The sequence below is a fragment of the Limanda limanda genome, chromosome 6 (assembly GCF_963576545.1).
Source record: "Limanda limanda chromosome 6, fLimLim1.1, whole genome shotgun sequence".
NCBI lineage: Eukaryota > Metazoa > Chordata > Actinopteri > Pleuronectiformes > Pleuronectidae > Limanda > Limanda limanda.
This window is the reverse complement of record NC_083641.1, coordinates 26,933,647-26,956,594: the sequence shown is the minus strand read 5'-3', so window position 1 is coordinate 26,956,594 and position 22,948 is coordinate 26,933,647. Positions and strand designations below refer to the sequence as shown.

Sequence of the window (22,948 nt, the reverse complement as noted above, 5' to 3'; positions counted from 1 at the left end):
AAGAACTACAAATTGTAAATCATGGCTGAACACAACGTTGTGGGAATATTTTACCACCATTTTAAACTTAACTGAAACATGATACATTTTTATATTTGTAATAAGGGAGCAAAACGTATCAATAAATACTACTTAACAGGTACTCAAACACTAAACATATATTTGTAATACATTAGTGTAAAATACTTAGGGGAAAGTAAATCTGAATCTCATATTTGTAATAGTATCAACTGACCAAATTACTTATTATGCATTGTATTATTATTATTATTATTATTATTATTAAGAAGAAGAAGAAGAAGAAGAAATTCAGTGACCCAACCAGCCAATCGTGTCTTTATTTATATCCTATTGCATAAATCAGGAAGAAAATGGATATAAATAGAAACAAATGAATGTTCAAAAGAAAACTTATTAAAAACTTTAAAAAGTCAAATCCCTGAGTCTGATGGGTGGAGTTTCCGGTGGCACCTGTGCCAGCTGTGACACACCTGGATCGGGTTACAGCTGCGCAGGGAGGCGGGGCCGCTGGAGCAGAATCACTGCGCAGCTGTGACTCCATGTCTGGATCTGGAGCCACAGAGACACTGAGACCCGCTGGAGTCCAGGAGGAACCGTGTGAGATCAGATCCACTTCCACTCGGGTCCGGGACCAGAGAAGCGAACCAGACCCGGGTCTTTCTCTGAGGTAAGAAACTTTCCCAGTCGCTCTGTTTGCAGCCTCAGCGTCAGATTACACAGTCTGACGAGATTATTCAAGAGGAAATACTTTTTCATTTCTCTTGTTTATCACCAGTGCTTCGATAGTTCGCTGTGTTCTTTGCTCCAGATGTTGTTAAAACACTTATTTCTATTCTCCGGATTCCTCTTGTTACCACGGGTCTCTCGGTCACTGTGAGAGAGGAGGAGTCTCTCTCTCTAATGAAAGTCAGATGTTACCTTCCTTTGCCCGGCAGCTCGCACTGTCTCCTGCCCCCGTACACACGCACAGACACACACACACACACGCAGACACACACACACACGCAGACACACACACACAGAGACACACACACACACACACTGACAGACACACACTGACGGACAGATGTGCAGCACAGCAGCCTTCACCTGTAGCTCAGATCAGACACTAACAGCCCATGAGAACCAGGGTCTAAGAGAAGTGACTTCCACAGGGACCTGGGGGCTTTTGTCTGTTATCTGATTGAAATTGTGTGTTTTTGTTTTTCTAGGGGTCATTATTGTTGAATATTTATAACACTATCAGAGGCCATACAGATGTGGGCCACTCTTACAACGATGTGGCACTTCTGGTCATATTCGAAGTAGACAAGAGCCTAAAGTTGCCCAAGTATCCCTGAGCAATCGTAGGCCTCTTTTTGGGCCAACAAGTTGTGTCACCTGGATGTGAACCTCATGTGGCCCTTATGGTAAATATGGCTCTGTAACGAAGAGAACTTCGTTCCCTGGAGCTGGAGATGGGGTGTGGGAATACTGCACCATACACTTTAATAATTGCACAGGCGGTGGTAAACAGTGCACTTTATTGGTATCTTTGCACACTTAAAAACAGTTGATTGGTGTTACATGTGTTGTCCTTTGTGGGTCTGTGCTGGGGTTCTGTGGTGGCCACATGCACCTGCAAAGAGAGGGACATGAGTTAAGGTGCAATAGTGTGTGTTTGTGTGTGTAATGTTACTCACCAGTTTTTTGTCTCCAGGGTGTCATGCTAAAAAACCTTCCCCTCGAACCCCTAACCAAGAGGTTAGATGTTACCACTGTAATGGTTTAGGTCACACAAAACCATTTTGCCCAGCTTTGAGCCACCCTAGACCATCTCTCCTTTGTTCCGCTCCAAGACCAGCCACAGGGGGTACAGTAAGGGACGCAGGCCGTACAGCCCCAGTATTGATCAATGGACAGCGCGAGATAGCACTACTTGACTCGGCATGTTAAAAGGCCTCCCCAGCAAACAAGCCACATATTTATAGTTCCGGGGCCATCCAAGTGGTGATTAGTGTGGGTGTGGGCAGATTAGGGTATTTGATTATTGTAAGGTGTTGGAATTGGGATGTGGGGGTGTTTGTACATAAATGTGTGTGTTTGTGGGTATATAGTAGAGTGATGGGGATAATGATGAACAAAAAGGTGTGCCTCGCAGCATGGAGAATGGTTTCTCCCTCTGTAATTAGGCCCCTATATAAGGGGCCATTTTGTTGTCAGAAGGGGGTTGCTGCATGAGGTGGAGGACCTGTGCCAGGTGCCTGAGAGACCCAATAAACTCGTCTTGAGACACGACGATCCTGCCTTGGTTCTTCTTTTGCGCTGTGGTCCAGCCGTGAGCGTGGTCATCCTAACAGGCTCATATAGCACAAAACAAATAGGAGCCACCTTTGGTTAACGTGCGGTATTGCTGTGGCCTACGTGTGGCTCAGATCTGGCAAACAGTCCACATGGTGTTTGAGCCGGATCGGAGCCAAAACACTTCTGATTTCTTGGGGATATTATTTTGAAATGTATTGCTGGTGATTTTAAGTGCAGTTGTGTGGATTTAAAAAGAAGAAAACAAATCCATTATGACATTTGTAGTTATGCAACGTTTCTCCCACCAGAACCGGATTCAGTGTTCTGCACTAAGCCTCAGTCTAAACCAGCCGGACGGCATTGTTTTATATTATATTTGTCGTAACTTGCTATTTAAAAAAGTGATTACACTGCCACCAGTGTCTCTGCTTGGAGCGATAACAGCAGTGCAAGTACACACATGTATGTACACAGACATCTGAGGTATTTATCATCTCTTGGTAATTCTGGCCCGGCCCTAATCTCTTTGCACCTCAGCATGAGTGTGACACACTGCAGCTTGCAACCTGCCAGAAATGCCTGTTATGTGGTGCAGCACTGAGAGATTCCTGAAGGCTGCAGAGGGTCGAAGCCTCCAGCAACGTGAACTCAAACACAAACCAATGCAAGTTGTAGTTAAGGATTAGTTGTTATCGTCTGATGACAAACTCTTGATCCGTGCTCTCATTGTCTGGCAGAGGCCGACTCTTGTCCTCCGCTGCAGGAGATCAGTGGGGCTGCATTGTGTGAGGTTGTTGTCTTTGGCTGCAACAGTCGCTGTCGGGAATAGAATGTGCTGAATGTGTAGGTGGAGAGCTCAAGCAGTTCAATCGCTAACCAGGTCAGAGGCGTGGCTGTGGGCGGAGGGTTTGTGTTTGAGGAGTTTACAGTTCTACTGGAAGACAGAGGCGTTGACTGATGTGTGAGGTATTTATTGAAGGTCATGTGTCAGCGTGGAACTCATCGCTCTGCATGCAAATTCGACTCGGAGAACTATGTGAGTGCAGCTCACTGCTCCGTGGTCTCAGCTTTAACACCTGTGAGACCTGAGGTGATGTGCTGGGGACGGACGTCTTTCTGTGACGCTGGTGGCAGAAGCCGAAGAGGAAAATATTATATGTACGAGTCCTGAGGTTATGGACTTTTACTTTTTTAAAGAGGCTACTCTGTGTGCAGAAAGATGTGCCTCATCCTAAAAACATAAATAAAAAACAAATGTTTATTTAGTGATTCTTCCTGATACCAGTCAGACAACTAGCTCAGCTCAGTTAATTTGCATAGTAGTAACAGGTGAAGTTTTACAACCTGTGAGCCTTGAGGCCTCTCTCTGTGATGGGGGTGGCAGGTGAGACAGATTCCTGATGTTTGACACAGCGTTAGCACAAAGCTCCACCTGCATTTGCACAATCGACCTCCGCCTTAATCTCCACTTACAATCCAGAAACACTCGCAGCTTGTTTCAAACTCTTCCCAGTACATGAGATAGTGAAAGCGAGAAGGTAAACAATCGACTGCAGCCATGAAAATACCCTTGTGTGATTTATATCCACCAGCGGACATCATTTAATTTGTATTGTCTGCATGCTGACAAACAGCCAGAGGACTTCATGTAAAGAAAACCACAAAGAATTTTTTCTCTTTCTGTTATGGTTTGATTTTAATCAATCCGTCACACCGGCCAAGTTCCTTTGCCAAGAGCGAGCGACACAAAGAGCTGCAGGAAGGATATGAAAGACGGAGCCACGATTGTGAAACAGGAGAGGGAGGAAATGAATGGACGCCTGGATAGAAATACAGAGTTCACCCGAAGAGAATCAGTCAGATGTGTAATCATGAATTGTTGGTGCAGGATATGAAAGGAGTGGGAGTGAAGGAGGGACGGTTGTTGGGAAACACCCTGAAACTCTTTAACGCTAAATGATTATTGTCTTCAACCCTTTAATCTGCCTCTCTGTTGGACTCCCCACTTTCCAACAAAGTTTCTCTGTTGGGAAGTTTTTAGCAGAGAGCCCCAGAAGTTTTTTAGAATACCGTCATGTATCCGTCTCGACTCTTTCATCCTGACGTTACCACTCGAGGAAGCTAATTGCAGCGTGTTCAAACAGCACAAGCAGCTGACACTGTGATCTGAGCTCCAGATGAGGAACTGGAAAGAAAATGAATCTGTGGTTTTCCTCGAAACGTTTCATGAGAACGTGACCTCAGCGCGGCCGCAGGTCAGCGAGCCCGGGAACAGAGGCCGGACCACGGCAGCGACCACGAGCCGTCAGTCCACCTTCCATTTTCACATGATTAATGTTTCTGTTTAAAGACGAAAAGCCCAGAATAAAAACACATAGGAGGTTCTGGGCTTTTAACTTTACAGTCTCCACCGTGTGTGCACTGTGACGAGCTCTTCCAAAAACAGTAAATACATATACCAGAAGAATACATATACACATGCTGCTCTATACTTTTCCTCCTGAAACTTTCGTTGAACAAAGTCTCGTCTGGTGCAGGAAACTAGTTTCGCTCAGTTTATTTGCGCAGTAGTAAAATATGCAGATAAGAAAAGCAAATACAGACTTTTACCTGTTGTGTTATCTTCTGTTTGCACTGCAGGTGTAATATTTCAAAACTATTTGATATCTGCAGATTCTGCACAGAGTTTGGGTTATTGAATAACTCAGATTCACAATATGCATATCCCTCCTCAAAGGTTTGTGTAAATCTGTTCAGTTGTTTTGATCTAATCTTACAAATAAATAAACAAGCAAACCAACAGACAGAGGTGAAAAGATAATCCCGTCATAATAGGTAATGAACTTTAATTGTTTTAATGGCCTTTAACTGCTCAGTAACAAACACAGTAAAGGTCATTACAGAGAAAACTATTTGGAGAGTTTGAAAGGAGGGATGAAGGGAGGGGGGGGGCGGTTGTTGTTTGGCCTGAGTGATCGACCAGACCTTTGTGAGTCAGTGAGAGTGAAATGTTTTGTGTGTGTGAGATAAGCGTCCCAGACTGTTTGAGAGAGGAGCGGCGAGGAATGTGAGACTGTCACCGGCCGAGACGTGACGAGTCCCCGGGACAAAGCAGCGAGAGGAAGAGTTATCATCCGACCCTACGGCCCACTGGAGTCTGATGACCTTACACAGCACGTGATCTCCTCCCGGCCTGGCTAAAGGTCAGCCGGCGTTGGCTCATCAAGTGAACGAGCCGGATGTTTGGGAATTCGATGGAGGTTCAAGTTCAGCTTGAGTAGAAACCTGTGGATGTGTCAGGACCAATGACAAACTGGAGTTAACAAAGCGTCTCCTCTTTGCTGTTTGTGTCCAAGTTTGCACAAAATCATTTTTTTTAGCACTGTCTTAACAATGTGTAATAGAAGTCAAAACTAAAATCTAAAATCCTCACAAGGACCTTTGCCACATGAAAGATAAAGAAGTAAAAAATAAGTACAACAAAATGACAGAGTATAAATAAATGTAACTAATGTAAACGGTCCTATTTTAACTTTTTATTCAGTTCTAAGGCACTTTTTTTAGATCCACATTGTTTTAAGAGTCTCTTTTAACTAGGGGAAAATATTTGAGTCACTGGACACTTGAATCTTACTGTTGGTAAAGTTGTATATGTAACGATTTGAAACCCCGTTGACAGGACTTGTTAGAGGAAGCAGGTAAATCCATCAATCTGTGACAAACCAAACAAACTAATGATATAATGTGGTTCAAGAGAAGCCGCAGGTTGTTTTTGAAGGGGGGGGGGGTGGGACTGAATTAGCTCTGAATCCTCACACCTGACTTCCCTCTCTGTCCGTCTGTGTAACTCCATGTGTAGGACATGATTAGTCAAACATGGGCGGGACGGTAAAAGGACACAGGTGTGATAATCCTCTTATTATCTAATAATCATTAGCACCAACAAGCACATATTTACTATTCAATGTCAATAACATGTTGTTTACTTAGTGCAGAAGTACAAGAGGGACAAGGAGGTCGTGAAGTAAAAGTTCTCTGCAGTATAATATAATACAATACAGTTCCAATCCACAAAGAGAAAAACATCATTTAAACCTTAATTTTATGAAGAAGATGCCAGAGAATAATTTATTTTTAACATTTCCCCTCTAATAAATAATCAAACTGGAAATTAAATTTGTTTCAATATGACCAAATACAGTAAAAAGTGGTCATATGAAATAAAACTTGACAATTTGACACGGGCTTTTTTTAGTTCTGTGTCTACTCTTAGGCGTAGATCACAGATTCTATTTTTTTGCTCTCCTTTATTTACTTAGCATATATACATTTATTGATCTATTTATTTAAATATATACTATTGGCGTTTTAGCTGTTATTGAGAGGACAATGCATTGTGGAAATGAGGAGAGAGAAAGGTCCGGGTCGGAATCGAACTCAAGACTCTATTTTTATTTATTTACAGCGTTGTAATTTCACGATTCTTCTCAGTGGTTTGCAAGACGGTTGTGAATTAGGACTAATTATTGTCCAGGTATTGTACAACAAGTGATTAGACGTTGAATTACAGCTCTTTGTGTTGAAGTTGTCTGGAGTGTGATACCTAAGTATCTGTGTATCGCACCTGTCGGTCTGAAACCAGCCTTTACCCAGACCAGTCATATGTCATGTTAACTGGAACACCTGGTTTCACAGATTATGTGTGGCTGAGTCAGCGAGTTCTTTCCAGTGAGCCCAGAGCCCAAGTGTTGCCAAAGTGAAGCATGAGGAAACCGAGGCTTGTTTAGACACGCAGGTTACGTGTTCGGCAGTCGCTGGCTCTGTGTCAGAGCGCCGGGGGGGGGGGAGGAGAGCGCCGGGAGTCTGAAGCGATGCGTCTGATCGCCCCGAAGCCAGTCAGCGCTTTAGTCAAATGTAATGGGAGGAACCCGGAGAGCCGAGCTTGCTCAATCAAATCTTTGTGCTGCGGTGGAATCAGAGCCAAGTGGTTGGACGTGTCTGTGCCAGGCGCGCACACACACACACATCTCCCAGGCCTGTAAAAGCATTCTTGGCTGAAGCTGGTGTGAGACTTTCCTAAAGTCTGTGCTGGTTTTTCTCTTTCAGGAGCAGCGCGGTGCCACCTCGCAGCCATGAGTTCTCAGGCGGGCTATGGAAGCAGCATGCTGTGTGAGTTGTCCTGGATTGTTTGGGCTCAGCTTCTATTCGCTCACTTCAAAGTATTCTCCTGCTCTAATTGTCCGTGCTGCTGCTGCTGCTGTGCTTTGTTTCCAGTCCAGACCATCAACGATGACCTGAACGCATCGCTGGCCACGGCCGACGAGTTGTCCCAGGAGTTCAGCTCCCTGATGAACCAGGCCTCCACCAGCAACAACAACACAAACTCCGGCCCTCAGGTACACACGACACTTTGGACATTATAAACAATCAGGTTAATGTGATATGGTGGATTGGACATTTTATGCAGCCGTTTTATTGTATGGACGTTGGATTATTTTGACTTTTTTGTCGCAATTTGTCCGGGAGCAGGTTTTTTTGATTTAGACACACACACATTACACACACACATTGAAAGACACTCACACACACACACACCCTGAGTGCTGGTTTCTCCCTTTAGCTGTTTGCAGTGTGGTATTTGAAGTGTGTGAACGGCCTCAGCTGCTTCTGGGATTTACTTATGAGGGTTTGTTTCATCATTATTTATTGAAAGCTGAAATGTGTTCCTGAGGTTTACCTCAAATCAAATATAAACACCGCGCTAAAACCAACAGTAATTTTCACACCAGACCGAGGCCAATTATTCACATCTAATCTGATATATGTTGTTGGCAAAGTGACATCTTCAAGCAGTGATAGTAGAAGAAGAAGAAGAAGAACAACATCTTCCTCCTCTATCCAGCCTGATGTGAAGTTTTTTTGTCGATTTATTGAATATATTTGACTTTAAGTTTATTTTTTGTAACTTCAAGGATATGAAGTTTGAAGCTAGGATAGTAATAGATGAAGTAACATATTACACAACTCCTGTTGAAAGTGAATGAGCTAGAATCCTTCAGCTTGGACTGTTTCCAAACAACAAGAACTTCCTCAAATCAAATAGTCAGTGAAGAATCTATGATCTTGGTTCGAGCTGCTGCTCTCATCCTGAAACACGTCCTTTCTCTCCTCTCCTTTTCCTCCATGTCACATCTGCTAACATGGAGGAGGTGTGGTTTATGAACATTCCTGATCACTTTCTGACAGATTTATAACTCCCCCCCCCCCGCAGGTCAGCATCACAGTCACCAGAGACAGGCCTGTGTCCAACAGCTCCGTCAGCAGCAGTAATGGCAGCCCCGTGGACTACGGCATCTCCAGCAGTAAAAACACTCCGTCCTCCCCGGTCTTCTCCCACAATCCGGTCTCGTCCCACATGGAGTCCGGCTCCTCAGGCTCTCGATCTGGACCCGACAGCTACAGCTCGTACCAGCCGACGAGCCCCAGCCCTTCGCCTCACTCCCCGAGGCGTGAGTCCCCGGTTCGGTACGACCGGAGCCCCCGGGGGTCGGTGGGCTACGCAGAGAGGAGCCCCTCGCCGAGCCGGGCAGCCCCCCCGGTCGACCAGCCGACCCACCACGGCCCGGGACGCCCCTCCCTCTCCAACAAGCTGCTGAGTCCGTACGACAGCAGCCAGAGCGCCCGCAGGTCGCCTCGGAGGGACCGCAGTCCGTCTCCTCTGGCCTTCAGGCCCACGTCCAGCACGCTGCCTCGGAACTTTAATTATAAGAAACCTGGTAAGACTCTGCAGTGTAAACACAACAAACTGATGGTTGGCTCCTGGTTTATCGTTGGCGTTGGCTCCCTGTTTGTTTTAGAGTTCATTTTAAAATGTTCTGAAGGTTCTTCTGAGCCTGGCCCCGGGTTATATCTCTGGTCTTTGAATTTCCCTTTTTACATCCGCGCAGCTTTGCGATCTTCGAAAGTCTGGCGAGCTGCTTATGAAAGAATAAAAGGGATAAAGTTAAGAGATCCAACTTTTCACTGTTTCACTGCAAAGAGCTTTTCAAACGAAACCAGATTAGTGTTGAACGTTTGAGGTTCAGATGTGATTTAAATCAAAATATGCAGCGTTAACTCCTGAATATGTGAAGTTGTTTTTAATTCAGAGTTCATTTTCCAGAGAAAGGAATGAGGTCAGTGTTCATTAATGACCCTCCGGCGTTATGATGTCACAAACAGCTCTTTGATGTATCTTGACTTTGGCAAAAACAAAAAAGTAAATGTTCTTCCAGAGAAACGATATAGTTGTTCAGCCAGTTTGTTCAAAAGTAGAAAGAGAAACACGGCCACTCTTTACACAGTTTGTGTTCCCCGGCCAACGCGACTGGAGGAATCTAGTCACTCTTTGAGTTTAATGTCACTGCTCTTTCAGAGATTCCTCGGCTCTAAGAATAAAAAGTCGAATCGAATAATTCTCTCTCTCTCTCTCTCTCTCTGTCTCTCCCTCTCTCTCTCTCTCTCAGAGGAGGGTGTGCAGCGGCAGAAGAGTCCCGGCCAGTGGAACGAGACAGATCTCGACATGTCCTACGAGAAAAAACCTCACCACACCTACGACAGTTGGTTGACTTTTCTACTTCTCTGCTTTTATTTTGCTACGTCAGGTCGTGGCATTGGCTCTCGTACTGCACGTCTACGTGTGGTCTTTGTTTTTTACGAGTCAACACTTTCCTGTTGCAGAGACAGAGTGGCTGCGGCCGTCGGTGCCAAACAGCGGCTGGAGAGAGACCAACCTCGATGGGCCTCCTCCGTCCCCAAGCCCCAAGAAGGTGGGTGGTGGTTCACATCCAACCAGACATCCTCATTATCCCCTTTGGAACACTGTTTCTCCCCACCTGGTGAAAGTCAGGGCCCTATAATTATATCACCTTGAAGTACTCGCGCGTTAGAAGTTGCCTAATTGTTGATAAAAGCGATGAGACCGCAACTTACAGTAAATCTGTCAGCTGGATCAAAAAGAATGAGCCAGTAGAGCTGCAGAATGTGACCCTAAGTATAACAGAGCCTTCACATTACATCTGATTCTGTTTCATCTTCCTCTTCCAGGATCCTCGTTCTCCATCACACCACTTTTCCCACAGTTCTCTTCCCCGTAACACCCGTGTAACCGTCCCTCCGGAAGTGTCGTCCCCAGTCCACTCCCCTTACTTCCCTCAGCCCATCGCCTCCCGGATCTCGATCCCCCCGACCAACACGGAGAACCGGGAGCGCCGGCCCATCCCTCTCTCCGTCATCATGCGTCTCCAGAACCCGCACTGGGGAGGGCTGGCGACCTGCGGAGGACAAGAGGACATGACACCTTACCAGCCAGCTCCGCCCTTCCCGAGGGAGGTCTTCCGCCAGCCTGGGCCTCCACCCCCCCCTCAGCTGAGGCAGCCGGCCATGTACAGCGACGGTAAAACACACGTCTGCACACACACAGGTCACAGGATGTTTGTTCAGGTAACTCTACGATACTAACGTGGCGAGTTGTGTCTGTGTGCAGTGCTGAACCCTGGGGATATAGACGCAGAGTTGGAGCGGCTGGATTACATTCATCCCCTGCCTGTGATCCAGGAGAAGCCCAGCGTGCCAGGGGTCGAACAGGGGGGCGTGGTGAACCCCCGGCCCCTGAGCCCCACCCGGCTGCAGCCCGTGGTGGCGCCCGAGGCCCAGAGCCAGGTGATGCACGACCCGGCGGCGGTTCTGCTTCTCCGGGCAGAAATCCCCCGGGCGCTGAAGAGGCGTGGCTCCGTGGACCAGGGGCAGCCGCTGCAGAGGGCGTCGCACTACCAGCCGAACCAGTACAAGAACCTCGTCAACAAACTGTTCCGCAGGAGGGAGATGAAGCGGAAGGGAGAGCACGCAGGCAGCGAGACCAGCAGCTCGTCAGAGGGAGAGGAGGCGGCTCAACCTCCTGCACCGTTACCTCAGACCTCCAGTGTGATTCCTCCCGGCTACAGCGTAAGAACTGGGTTCACAGGCACTGATGAGGATAAGAGCAATCTGTTATACCTAGGGTTGCAAAGGGGCGTAAAGTTTCGGGTAAATTTCCGGAAACTTTCCATGGGAAGTTAAGCTCGGGAATTTTGGAAAAAAAACAACTACGCAAATGAAACGCTGAGCAATAAAAACATCATTCAAAACTCTATTTTAAAGATGTATGGAACGTTGAGTTTCAACCCTCCACTGTGCATTCTTCAATCACATGCACAGATAACTCCCAGCATCCTTCACTCTACAGCAGGGCTGATTGAGGCCTGCTGTAGTGTGCAGGACTAGTCAGGTAAGTGTCGATGATATTACTGGGGAAAATATATAAGCATGCTGATTGAGGATTGTTCATCTGTTCATCTAGCCTATTTTCATTAATTTATCCATCAATTGTAAAATATTTTTACAGACGATTCCAATTGTTTGGCTAACTATTTATATCTCTGGCATTGCATTAGCGTTTTTTTACAAACTTTTTTTTCATCTTATTCTACAGAACAATGCCACGTGCACTCTCTCATGTGTGGAGACATTTCACCCCATCCAATGTAGAAGGAAAGGCTGTGTACATTTGCAAATACTGTGCAAAGACCTATGTTAAGAATGACACAATGATGCAGAAGCATATAGTCAAGTGCCCAAAGTTTCCTCAGGGCTCAAATCAGCCTATGACAAAACAAAATGTTTATATTTATGTCTGTATATGACAAGGTAAATACAGTTAGTATAAATAACCCACAATTTCCAGTTTATTCCCATTAATTCCCGTATATTCCCGTTAATTCCCGGTAATTCCCATGGAAAGTTTCCAACTTTGAATATTCCCGGAATTTTGCAACCCTAGTTATACCCTCAGAAAGAGTCAAGGACGAAAGGATCAAACAATGGGATCTATAGATTAAATGTTTTATTATGCTTTTGATTTATTGCAAAGAGACATTTGTTGTTAATCAATGTTTAAATGTTAGGTAACTTTCCTTTTTTTGTCCCTTCAGGGCTACAGTTCCATTTTGCGTCGCTCCAGTCGGGAGCGTAAAAAAAAGAGCGGAACCCGAGCTCGGCTCAGTCCTCTGGTCCTGCTGCTGGACGGATCTCTGGTGGGAGAACTGGAGACGGTGCAGAGAGCAGTGCAGGAGGTGTGTGTGTCTGTGTGTGTCTGTGTGTGTCTGTGTGTGTGTACGTGTACCTTATTGTGTATACCGTTAATTTCCCAACTCCTAATAGTACTACTTCACGGCAGTTACTACTGCTCCTACACCACGACTACTACTCACATATTATGAGTTAAAGTACACCTAAAAATGTAAAACCATAACACCAATAAGCATTTTATGTAAAGAGTCACTTGTAGTAGTAGTAAATAAGTATATACAAGTAATATTTTTTAAATAAAATAGAGACCTCTGATTGAGTAAGTGAAGCTTAATCATAAAGCACACATTATTTACATTTTTATTTTATTTCACAAACAGACAATAATGCACTTTTCTTGTGTCACTTTATTACATTGTTTGTTATATTTATCTTCAGTACTAACTTAACTTCCTACATCAACAGCTTCCATAAAAACATTTCATATTGTTAAAACTCAAGCCTGTGTCAGGGTGTGTTGTGAATTTGGACTTTATGAGGCGTTTAATAGATTCATATTTAACTTGCTTATACTTCACCTGATGCAGCTGCTCTGTGTACGATGTGTTTTTCCGCAGATGAACGACCCGAGCCAGCCGAACGACGAGGGCATCACCGCCCTGCACAATGCGATCTGTGGAGGTCACTACAACGTGGTGGACTTCCTGGTTCGCATCGGAGCCAACGTCAGCGCACCGGACAGCCACGGATGGTAAATATCGTATATATTAATAAAGATAATCGATTTTGGTGGTCTGCAGAGGGTTTTGTACAAAAGAAACGCTGATTGAAAGTCAATCATTTTGATTCTGCTGCTGTGCATTAATCAAATAAATGTGTGACGTGTGCTGGAGACTTTATTTCTCTGTTTAACTTTTTATTGGTTTTTCAACATTTTTGAAAAACCTGAGCAGTGAGGAAGAATTTAATTGAATAGGTAAAACTTAAGGACCATACCAGTGTATTTAAGGTAAAACTTAAGGACTATACCAGTGTATTTAAGGTAAAACTTAAGGACCATACCAGTGTATTTAAGGTAAAACTTAAGGACCATACCAGTGTTTTTGAAGGTTTCAGGTCCTTAAATACAAACGGTATTTTGGCTATAAGTTTTCAGTTTTTAGTGAAACTTTTATTGGTTTTCTTTGGGTAATCAATACAATTATACAATTATAATCACAAATCTGATGGATATACCCCGGCCTACCCACAATAAGACCCACCCATCCCCGGCCAGCCTACCCCATGCAGCTGAAGACACTTCTGCATGTATATGTATATATATGTATATAGGAATATTAGATTATTACAATACAATTGCATACATCACTGCTGCAAGACATAGCAGAGAAAAGAAAGAAAGAGGAAAATTTTAATTTTAATTTTAATTAAATTAAAATAAATGGAGACTTTATTTCTCTGTTCCCTTCGTGGATCTTGAACAGGTCTCTTGTTCAAGGGTTTGCCAAGATGAAGGTTTTGCTCGTGGTACTGTAAAAGTTTAACGTTTGACCCTGGATGTTTGAACCCTCAGGACGCCGCTGCACTGCTCAGCGTCCTGTAACGACCGGCCCCTGTGTGAGTTCCTGGTGAGGAACGGAGCGGCGGTCATGGCCATGACGGAGAGCGACAACGCCATCGCCTCCCAGAAGTGTGATCCCTACGCTGTCGGGTTTGACGAGTGTGAGAGCTTCCTGAAGGGTGAGGCCAATACACCCACATGTGCACCATCACACAGATACACACACCCACACCCACACACACACACACACACCCCATGACACAGCACTGACGCCATTGATAGTAGAATGAATCATTGGATGACACAATTAAAGTTGTTTCATCCCTTTTTTAAGTCTTTCATCACTCATTCACATAATGATGATGCAAAACAAATATTTCCCAAAATTGTCTCTTTTAAAATGTCTCCAGAACATATGAGACTTCGTTGCTTATTTACTTTGAAAGGATTGAAGGAGGGAAGTGACCAGATGTGGCTTTCAAAATAAAACAGGAAACAAGACAACAAACATGATGAATGACAAAAAAATAACTCCACTAAATCTAGGGATGTGCTTCCATCCAAAATACACAAAAACAAATGGAAATTCATACATCTTTACACACACTCCCTACACACAACCCAGAATAATGACCCAACAGCCCCACATGTTTCTGCAGTATTACAGAGATTGATGACTCGTGTGTGTGTGTGTGACCTCAGGGGTGGAGGAGGCCATGGGGGTGGAGAACAGCGGCGTGCTGTACGCTCTGTGGAGCTACCCGGCCCAGGCGGCTGACGAGCTGAGCTTCAGGGACGGAGACATGGTGACCATCCTGAAGAAGCCCGAGGGGCCGGGCTGGTGGTGGGCGTCGCTCTGCGGCCGCGAGGGATTCGTCCCCTACAACTACTTTGGGGTGAGATATAAATAACTTTATTAACTTACCACAATGAATTTCATAACGTTCATCAACACGATTGTAACGTTTCCTGGTTACTTTCCTCTCTTTGTATTTTGCAGCTTTTTCCAAAGGTGCGACCAAAGTCTCTGTGCTGAGCGACGTCCTGACGGCCCCCCCGACCCCTCATCACGTTATAGTGCGGAGGACTGTGTGTTACAGCTTCGCACTGTTGTCTGAAAGGATCGTGTGTGTGTGTGTGTGTGATTATGAGAAGGCTCCGTCCTGCTGCTGGGAATAAGAACTGTTGAAGTTGAAGGAGGAAGCGTCCTGACTTCCTGACGAGGACTCATCTGATCAGACGACGTCACTTGTGCTGGTTCTGGATTTATTTCGTGCTTTCCTGCTCCTTTACATTACAGATCACATACACACAGAGTATTGTCTCTCACTCACACATCTCATACTTCGGAAGAGCTGGGAGATCGAACCACCGAGTTCCCAATAGGTGGACGACCCTCTCTTCCTCCTGAGCCACAGCTGCGTACTTCCCTTGTGTAGTATGTCCGTGTGTTCTTCCCTTGCACGTTTATCTTAGGTTAGTTGGTGTGAACGTGAGTGGTGGATGATTAGCTCTGGATGTCGACCCTGTGATTGGCTGACGACCCGTCCAGGGTCCGCCTCTCCACTGGTATTGGCTCCACCCCCCACCACGTACAACCCATAAAGGATTGTTATTGGTAAATGGGTTGTATTCATATCGAGCTTTTCCCGTCCGATCAACCAGAGGAACGTCAGAAGAAATGTTGGAGGTTCAGTATCTTTCCCAAGGACACTTTGGAATGTAGCCTGGAGATGCAGGGGATCGAACCACCGACCCGGTTAGTGGACGACCCGCTCTGCCTCCTGAATGGATGAGAATGGGTGGAACGCCTCTGTACATGTCTCTGTTTCTGCTGGTAGGTTCCTCCATGTTAGTGTTTATCTCTACGGCCTCGGGAGCTCCTTTAAGAAGCAGCTGTTTCTGACCTCATCAGCTGATTGATCCTAAAACACTTTCCTGACTTTACAGATGTGAAGTTTGAGGAGTTGAACGTGGATATAAACTTTAAACCTTTTTAAATCAGTAGCTTTGGTTTGCTTCTTCTTCTTCTCTTCAGTTCTCAAACTACACTGTAGTCTGTTTGCATTTAATGCTGCCTATGAGATAAATGGAGTTAGTTTGAAAGAGGGTTTGTGTTTTTTAAAGATGATGAATGAAACTGACTATTTTGAAGAAGCAGTTTTTTGTCTGATCGGTGAATAATTCATGGATCTTGATGAAAACATGTGGAGGGGACTAACATCTCTGGAGTGTTTGCACATCCAAGTAATATTCCAGATGTAGAGGATTTATCTGTGGCTCTAAATGGCCTCGGTGGAGTTATGTGCTTTCTGAGTGACAGTCGATATGTTATCAGTGTTACACTCATCACGTGTACTTGACCTTTAACCCCTCACCAGAGGCACGAAGGGACCAAATCTAACTCGATACACAAATGAGCTTCCTGCATTTTGGTTCCTTTGAAAATGTTTTACTTTGCATAGCAGAATTATGCACAAACTGGATTTTACGGAGGCATCACATGAGGAAGAAGCTTCTATATTTTGGTGCCTGGTTTAGATTAATGGGTTTATTCATGATTTTCTTTTCTTTTTTAACTTTCCGTAACATTGGGGGATGTTGGGGCGTTTTTTTAACATTTCCACTGGGAGAATAATTCATGGATCTTGATGAAAAATAATAAATATGTTTAGAGGACTGATATTTAATAAGTGTAAATCTAGAGACTTTAAATGTGGTTACAGGACTGTATGAGCTGAATATGATTGTGTGTGTTTTGGAGATAAAACTGAGAAATGTCCTCTCCTGACCAGCAGATGACACTGTACAATCAAATATGAATCCAGCACCAGCACAGAATTTAGATTTTACAACACAACCAGCGAATGTAAACTAATACACAGTGAAACATTTACCAGAAGCTGTTTGTGTCATTCCTCTATGTTCCTCTTCTTTTTTATTATTATCCCTTGCAGGTATTTTTATTCTCCCTCTCCTCTTTCTATTCCACTGAGCCGCCTGCTGGGATTCTTAATGAATCAATTAGCTGTACTATTATGCATAAGCTTAATTAATAAAATAAAAAAAATACACACACATGATTAATATTTTGATTAAATTATGATCTGCTGTCTATCTCTAACCCCCTGATATCAAGAGAACACTGGAGTTCTTCTACAGAGTCCCAGAGGAAGATTAACGTTGATGCTGTGTGAAGTCCTTTGATCCCCTCTAATGTTTTATTTGATTATTATTTTAATTTCAAGTGGATTAAAATAACAAATGACGACACACACTCGCTCAGTTTGCTCGCACACACTGGGAGGGGAGTGGCTGTGGTGTGAGGAGCGGCTGCAGATTCCCTGGTGAATAATTCAGGTTTGTTAAGTGGCCTGAGCTGCCCACTGGTCTGTGGTGGGAGATGTGATGTTCAGCTGAAACTGATCCGCTCCTCCTGAACTGAGGAGAAAAGGTGAAACACCCACGTCAGGTCTTTATTCATGAAGCCTTTTTATCTTCCTTAATCCAAGTCAACAAGTCGGGCGAGGAGGTGCGGCCTGTGTGGTGTCATTCACCAGGTTCCTCAGGTGAATGAGATGAGTCACTGCAGCATGTTGAAGTAACAATTAAGCTATTAATCTTTTAAATTTTTCCTTGGAAAGTAACTCTGTGGTTTCAGCTGAGGAGAAAGAAATCAGTGCTTTCCAACAAGGGGGTCAGGGATAAATCTGTGGGGGGGTCATGAGATTAATAAAAGGATAAAAAAGATTAGGGGAGAAAAACATATTTGTGTTTTTGCAGATTATGTTCCCGGGCGGCACGGTGGTACAGTGGTTAGGTTCTGGGGCCCATGTGCATGTTGGGGTTGGGTTAAATGGAAACTGTAAAAACTGGAGGTGGAGCGTCAATGGTTATTTATCTTTGTCAATCCGGTTATTTTGAACTATGACTTATTATTTTATTGCAAAATACTTGAGTAATTACCTTCTTCAAACCTCTGTTGACTGAGACGATGTGAAAGGAAACTGGATTTACTTGATTCAGTTGATTTTTTTTATTCTTAGTGTGATAACACTTATAATAGTCATAATAATTATAGTATTTATGTCTATTAACTCTATTAAGGCTTCATTTATTCCCCAAATAACACAAGAAACAGCAGCTATTTAACACGTAGTTAGAAAAAAGAATAGAACCTTATTACATAATCTCAAATATCTAAAGATATTACAACATAATCACAGGTATAACATTATGTGTCATAAATACACATCTGATTTTTGTCACAAACCAGACAGCTCAAACATTGGTTGAAAATGTAATTAGTAATAATTGTTACCTTAGAAAAACATTGTTATTTGTTAAAGGGTCATGAGCCAAAAAGTTTTGGAACCACAACTTTCAACGATTTATGTTGCTTTGGAATATTTGCTGCATAAAAACACTCATTGTCCCAAACACAGTATTATCACTGACTTCAGGATAAAGATGGACGACATGATCCATAAAAGTGAAGCCAAAGCTAAGAGGATGGTTTCTGTCATTTAGGTAGAATGATTGTTATCTGGTGAATTTTGTAATTAATTAGTTATTTGATTATGTAAAAATAAGGTGATTTGACAGATGAGAATGAATCGCGGGTATCGGCGACAACTTCTGGACAGTGTGAGGAAATGGGAAAAGGGAAAAAGAAACATTTCTATACATATGACAAAGCTGTTGGTTTATATTTCATGATCCTGCGTGAGGTGGATTTCTGTTTCTGCTGATCTCAGACTCTCGGACTCGCTTCTGCCACAAATACACATTTCCATCTCGGCCGTTCGACCACGATGTCTCGGTCGTGCTCGAGGAACTTCTCTCTCCTCGTTGCTCTTTGACCTCAGAGATCGAACTCTCTCTGCTGCAGTGGAGACTTTTTTTTGCTGAACAGTGAATCTGTTCAAGCAGAACTCATTTGCTGCCTCATTGAAACGCCATTATAACCACGATGGAGCGAAATGAACTCTTGAGTGCGGTTGCTCGACCAGTCTTTTCTTAAATTGTATTTCTATCTCATTCACATTCACCTCACTGCCCCCACCCCCCACCTACACACATGCACGCCCTGACTTCAGACATGCTGGTCATTAACGGCGCCGGGGCCTCGACTCCTGCTCTCACATAAACACACCAGAGCACTCAGAGCAGATTCACGGCCATGAAGCACAGGACAGAGCAGGTTCAGGCTTCACACAGAAAGAGCTGAGACGAGTGAATGAAGGGAGATAACGAGCGTGATCCAGGGAATGGAAAACCTCTCTGAGTGAGCCACACTGTTTTCTTCTTGATGGGAAACAAGGATGATGTATGAACTTCTCCGTTCTGCCTCTCTATCCGACCGCAAGTGGAACTGTTAGGAATCTGAAATCTGTTCAGACGGTTATCAAGAGAAAACACATTTCATATATCTGGTTTACGAACACAGAGCTGAGGTAAATGAAACCGGAGACACGCTCAGACACGGCTGCCGACAGGACCGGGCTCCATGATGCCTCCGTGTTGAGATGCAAACCAGACGACCCACAGGTCATCAATGTTGTATGTTTTAGGGCTTTTAAGTATTGAGCAGACTTCTAAGGAGAGATTGGTTCTGTCAGACCAGCAGCGGGAAAGCATCTCATAATGTGATCTGAGCGAGAGCAGTGCTTTATTATTTAGAGACAACAAACTTGTCTGTGTGCGTGTCTGTGTGTGTGTGTGTGTGTGTTTGTTGTGTGTGAGAGTGTGTGTGTATGCTTTTCCAACATATTAACTCCAAAAACAAACTCGTACAATTTCATAAATATGATCTAATTGAAAGTGATGTCAGCCGGGTTTGGATCCAGCGACCCTCAAAGAATAAGTTATATCTATAAAGGATGAGTGGTTGGGTTTGTACAGCTCTGTGTGTGTGTGTGTGTGTGTGTGTGTGTGTGTGTGTGTGTGTGTGTGTGTGTGTGTGTGTGTGTGTGTGTGTTGGGTGACGGATCATGCCATGTCTGATTTCCAACAGCGCAGAGCAGAACTGGACTGATGTCTCAAAATATTTGGGTATTGTACGTGACAGGCAACAAACTGCCTGGGAGGGAGACCCTGCGTGTGTGTGTGTTCATGTGTGTGTTCATGTGTGTGTTCATGTGTGTGTATGTGTGTGTGAATGTCGGCATGCATGCTCAGACACTGAGGTGGTCAGACAGATCTGTGGCCCTGCAGAAACACACAACTCCAGTCTGCCCTGCATCAAGGACACACACACACACACTAAGAACATGAAACAAACACAATACACGGAGAATCAGTTTGCAAAAACAATTTCACCTCTGTTTCTCTCCCTCTCTCCCTCCTCGGTTGTTCCAGGCCTGCTCCCGCTCCGTGCTCCTGTGGAGTAATGAATAATAGAGGAGTGCTTGTCCTCCCTCGTTCCCCTGGTTAATCAGAGGCTGCCTGGCTGCCCTCTTCTCTCTCTGCCACTCCTCTCTTTAATAAATCATCCAGGCCTTCAGGACGACTGGTCGGTCCGTGCAGGAGAGAAGAGAGGAAACCACGCTGGTGTAGAAGCCATCTGCCATCTTCTCCTCCTTTCCCTCCATCATCTCTCTTTCCCCTCTGTGTCCTTCACTTGTTTTTTAAAGTCGCCTCTTCTCTTGCGTCTTCCCTTTTCTTCTCAGAAAACTGGCAAAGAGTCCCACTCCCTTCCTCTCTCTCCCCTCTCTCTATCTCTCCTCTCTCCTCTCTCCTCTCTCCTCTCTCCTCTCTCCTCTCTCCTCTCTCCTCTCTCCTCTCTCCTCTCTCCTCTCTCCTCTCTCCTCTATCCTGTCTCCTCTCTCCTCTTCTGTCCTCTGTCCTCTGTCCTCTGTCCTCTGTCCTCTGTCCTCTGTCCTCTGTCCTCTGTCCTCTGTCCTCTGTCCTCTCTCCTCTCTCCTCTCTCCTCCTCTCTCCTCTCTCCTCTCTCCTCTCTCCTCTCTCCTCTCTCCTCTCTCCTCTCTCCTCTCTCCTCTCTCCTCTCTCCTCTCTCCTCTCTCCTCTCTCCTCTCTCCTCTCCTCTCTCCTCTCTCCTCTCTCCTGTCTCCTCTCTCCTCTGTCCTCTGTCCTCTGTCCTCTGTCCTCTGTCCTCTGTCCTCTGTCCTCTGTCCTCTGTCCTCTGTCCTCTGTCCTCTGTCCTCTGTCCTCTGTCCTCTGTCCTCTGTCCTCTGTCCTCTGTCCTCTCTCCTCTATCCTCTCTCCTCTCTCCTTTCCTCTCCTCTTCTCTCTCTTCCGTCCTCCTCCTCTCGTCTCTCGTCTCTCCTCTCTCCTTTCCTCTCCTCTTCTCTCTCTTCCGTCCTCCTCTCTCCTCTCTCCTCTCTCCTCTGTCCTGTCTCCTCTGTCCTCTGTCCTCTGTCCTCTGTCCTCTCTCCTCTGTCCTCTGTCCTCTCTCCTCTGTCCTCTCTCCTCTATCCTCTCTCCTCTCTCCTTTCCTCTCCTCTTCTCTCTCTTCCGTCCTCCTCCTCTCGTCTCTCCTCTCTCCTTTCCTCTACTCTTCTCTCTCTTCCGTCCTCCTCCTCTCCTCCCTCCTTATCTCCTCTGTCCTGTCTCCTCTCTCCTCCTCTACTCTGTCCTCTGTCCTCTGTCCTCTGTCCTCTGTCCTCTGTCCTCTGTCCTCTGTCCTCTGTCCTCTGTCCTCTGTCCTCTGTCCTCTGTCCTCTGTCCTCTGTCCTCTGTCCTCTGTCCTCTGTCCTCTGTCCTCTCTCCTCTCTCCTCTCCTCTTCTCTCTCTTCCGTCCTCCTCCTCTCCTCTGTCCTCTCTCCTCTCTCCTCTGTCCTCTCTCCTCTCTCCTCTCTCCTCTCTCCTCTCTCCTCTCTCCTCTCTCCTCTCTCCTCTCTCCTCTCCTCTCTCCCCTCCTCTCTCCTCTCTCCTCTCTCCTGTCTCCTCTCTCCTCCTCAGTCCTCTGTCCTCTCTCCTCTCTCCTCTCTTCTCTGTCCTCCCTCATCTCTTATGTCTTCCTTTTTCTTTTTAGAAAACTGGCAAAGAGTCCCACTCCCTTCCTCTCTCTCTCCCCTCTCTCTCTCTCCCACGGGGGAACCATTTCACTTAAGCTCTCACTCTGCCAGGACTCGACCCGGCACGGAACCTTTCTCATTCCTCCTCTTTCCTCCTCTCCTCCTCTGACGCCTCCGCTGCCCAGAAATGTTCCTGCCAGGCCCGACGTCACGTGGTCGCGTCCCCGGTGGATCCGGCTTCACCGAGGGTCATAAAAGGGAGATTTGCTATGTAGCCACGTTTAGAGGAAAAGACAAATATAGGATGTTGAGTCACCGGCAGTCGGGAGGACAGTGAGCGTGACTCACTTACATTTAACAGCATCCTGTAATGTTGTTCCCTCGACTGGAAAGGTTCCAGGCACAACTGTATCCTGTTTTACTGAGGCCGTCGTCAGAGGAACATTTCTCTATGATTGCAGAGAATCAGTGGGATATTGTGACACCGGGAGCGTGTTCCCACAGCCCTATGTTCCCACAGCCCTATGTTCCCACATTTATTCATTACAAAATTAGGCCCTATAGTCCTACAGTTTCCACATTTCTAGTGTTTCTTGAGCTCAACACCACTAACCCTAACCCTAATTTTCAGAAAAATCTAGAAATGTGGGAACATAGGGTTGTGGGAACATAGGGCTGTGGGAACATAGGGCTGTGGGAACATAGGGCTGACCCCGTGACACCGGGAGAAAGAAAATGTGACGTTTGCTGCTGACGTTTCTGAATCAGGAAAACAGAAGCCAAAAAACCACACAAGGACAAAGAGACATGAGACAAACTGCAGGAAAACGTCTGGATAATCAGGTTTGGAGTTTTCACACATGAAGAATGCAGCAGGAGATTATTGTCAGTTCACTACAGCAGGAAAAGGTCCGGAGCATTCTGGTGTTCTGGTCAGAGATCACATGTTTCTGTTTACAGCTCAACAGCACCGGCGTGAAAACAGCTCAAATCTCGTTAT

The 22,948-nt window shown here is 45.2% G+C and overlaps 1 protein-coding gene across 1 annotated transcript; it reads left to right on the top strand.

The window, feature by feature from the left end:
- Positions 1 to 556: 556 nt before the first annotated feature.
- ppp1r13l (protein phosphatase 1, regulatory subunit 13 like) lies at positions 557 to 16,865 on the top strand. The gene is made up of 13 exons (XM_061072851.1): positions 557 to 688; positions 7,411 to 7,473; positions 7,579 to 7,700; positions 8,576 to 9,080; positions 9,810 to 9,902; positions 10,024 to 10,112; positions 10,390 to 10,738; positions 10,829 to 11,286; positions 12,312 to 12,452; positions 13,026 to 13,159; positions 13,982 to 14,148; positions 14,672 to 14,865; positions 14,970 to 16,865. Exons 2-13 carry the CDS (start codon positions 7,437 to 7,439, stop codon positions 15,003 to 15,005), a joined length of 2,325 nt encoding a protein of 774 aa, XP_060928834.1. The 5' UTR covers positions 557 to 688; positions 7,411 to 7,436; the 3' UTR covers positions 15,006 to 16,865.
- The last annotated feature ends 6,083 nt before the right edge of the window (positions 16,866 to 22,948 follow it).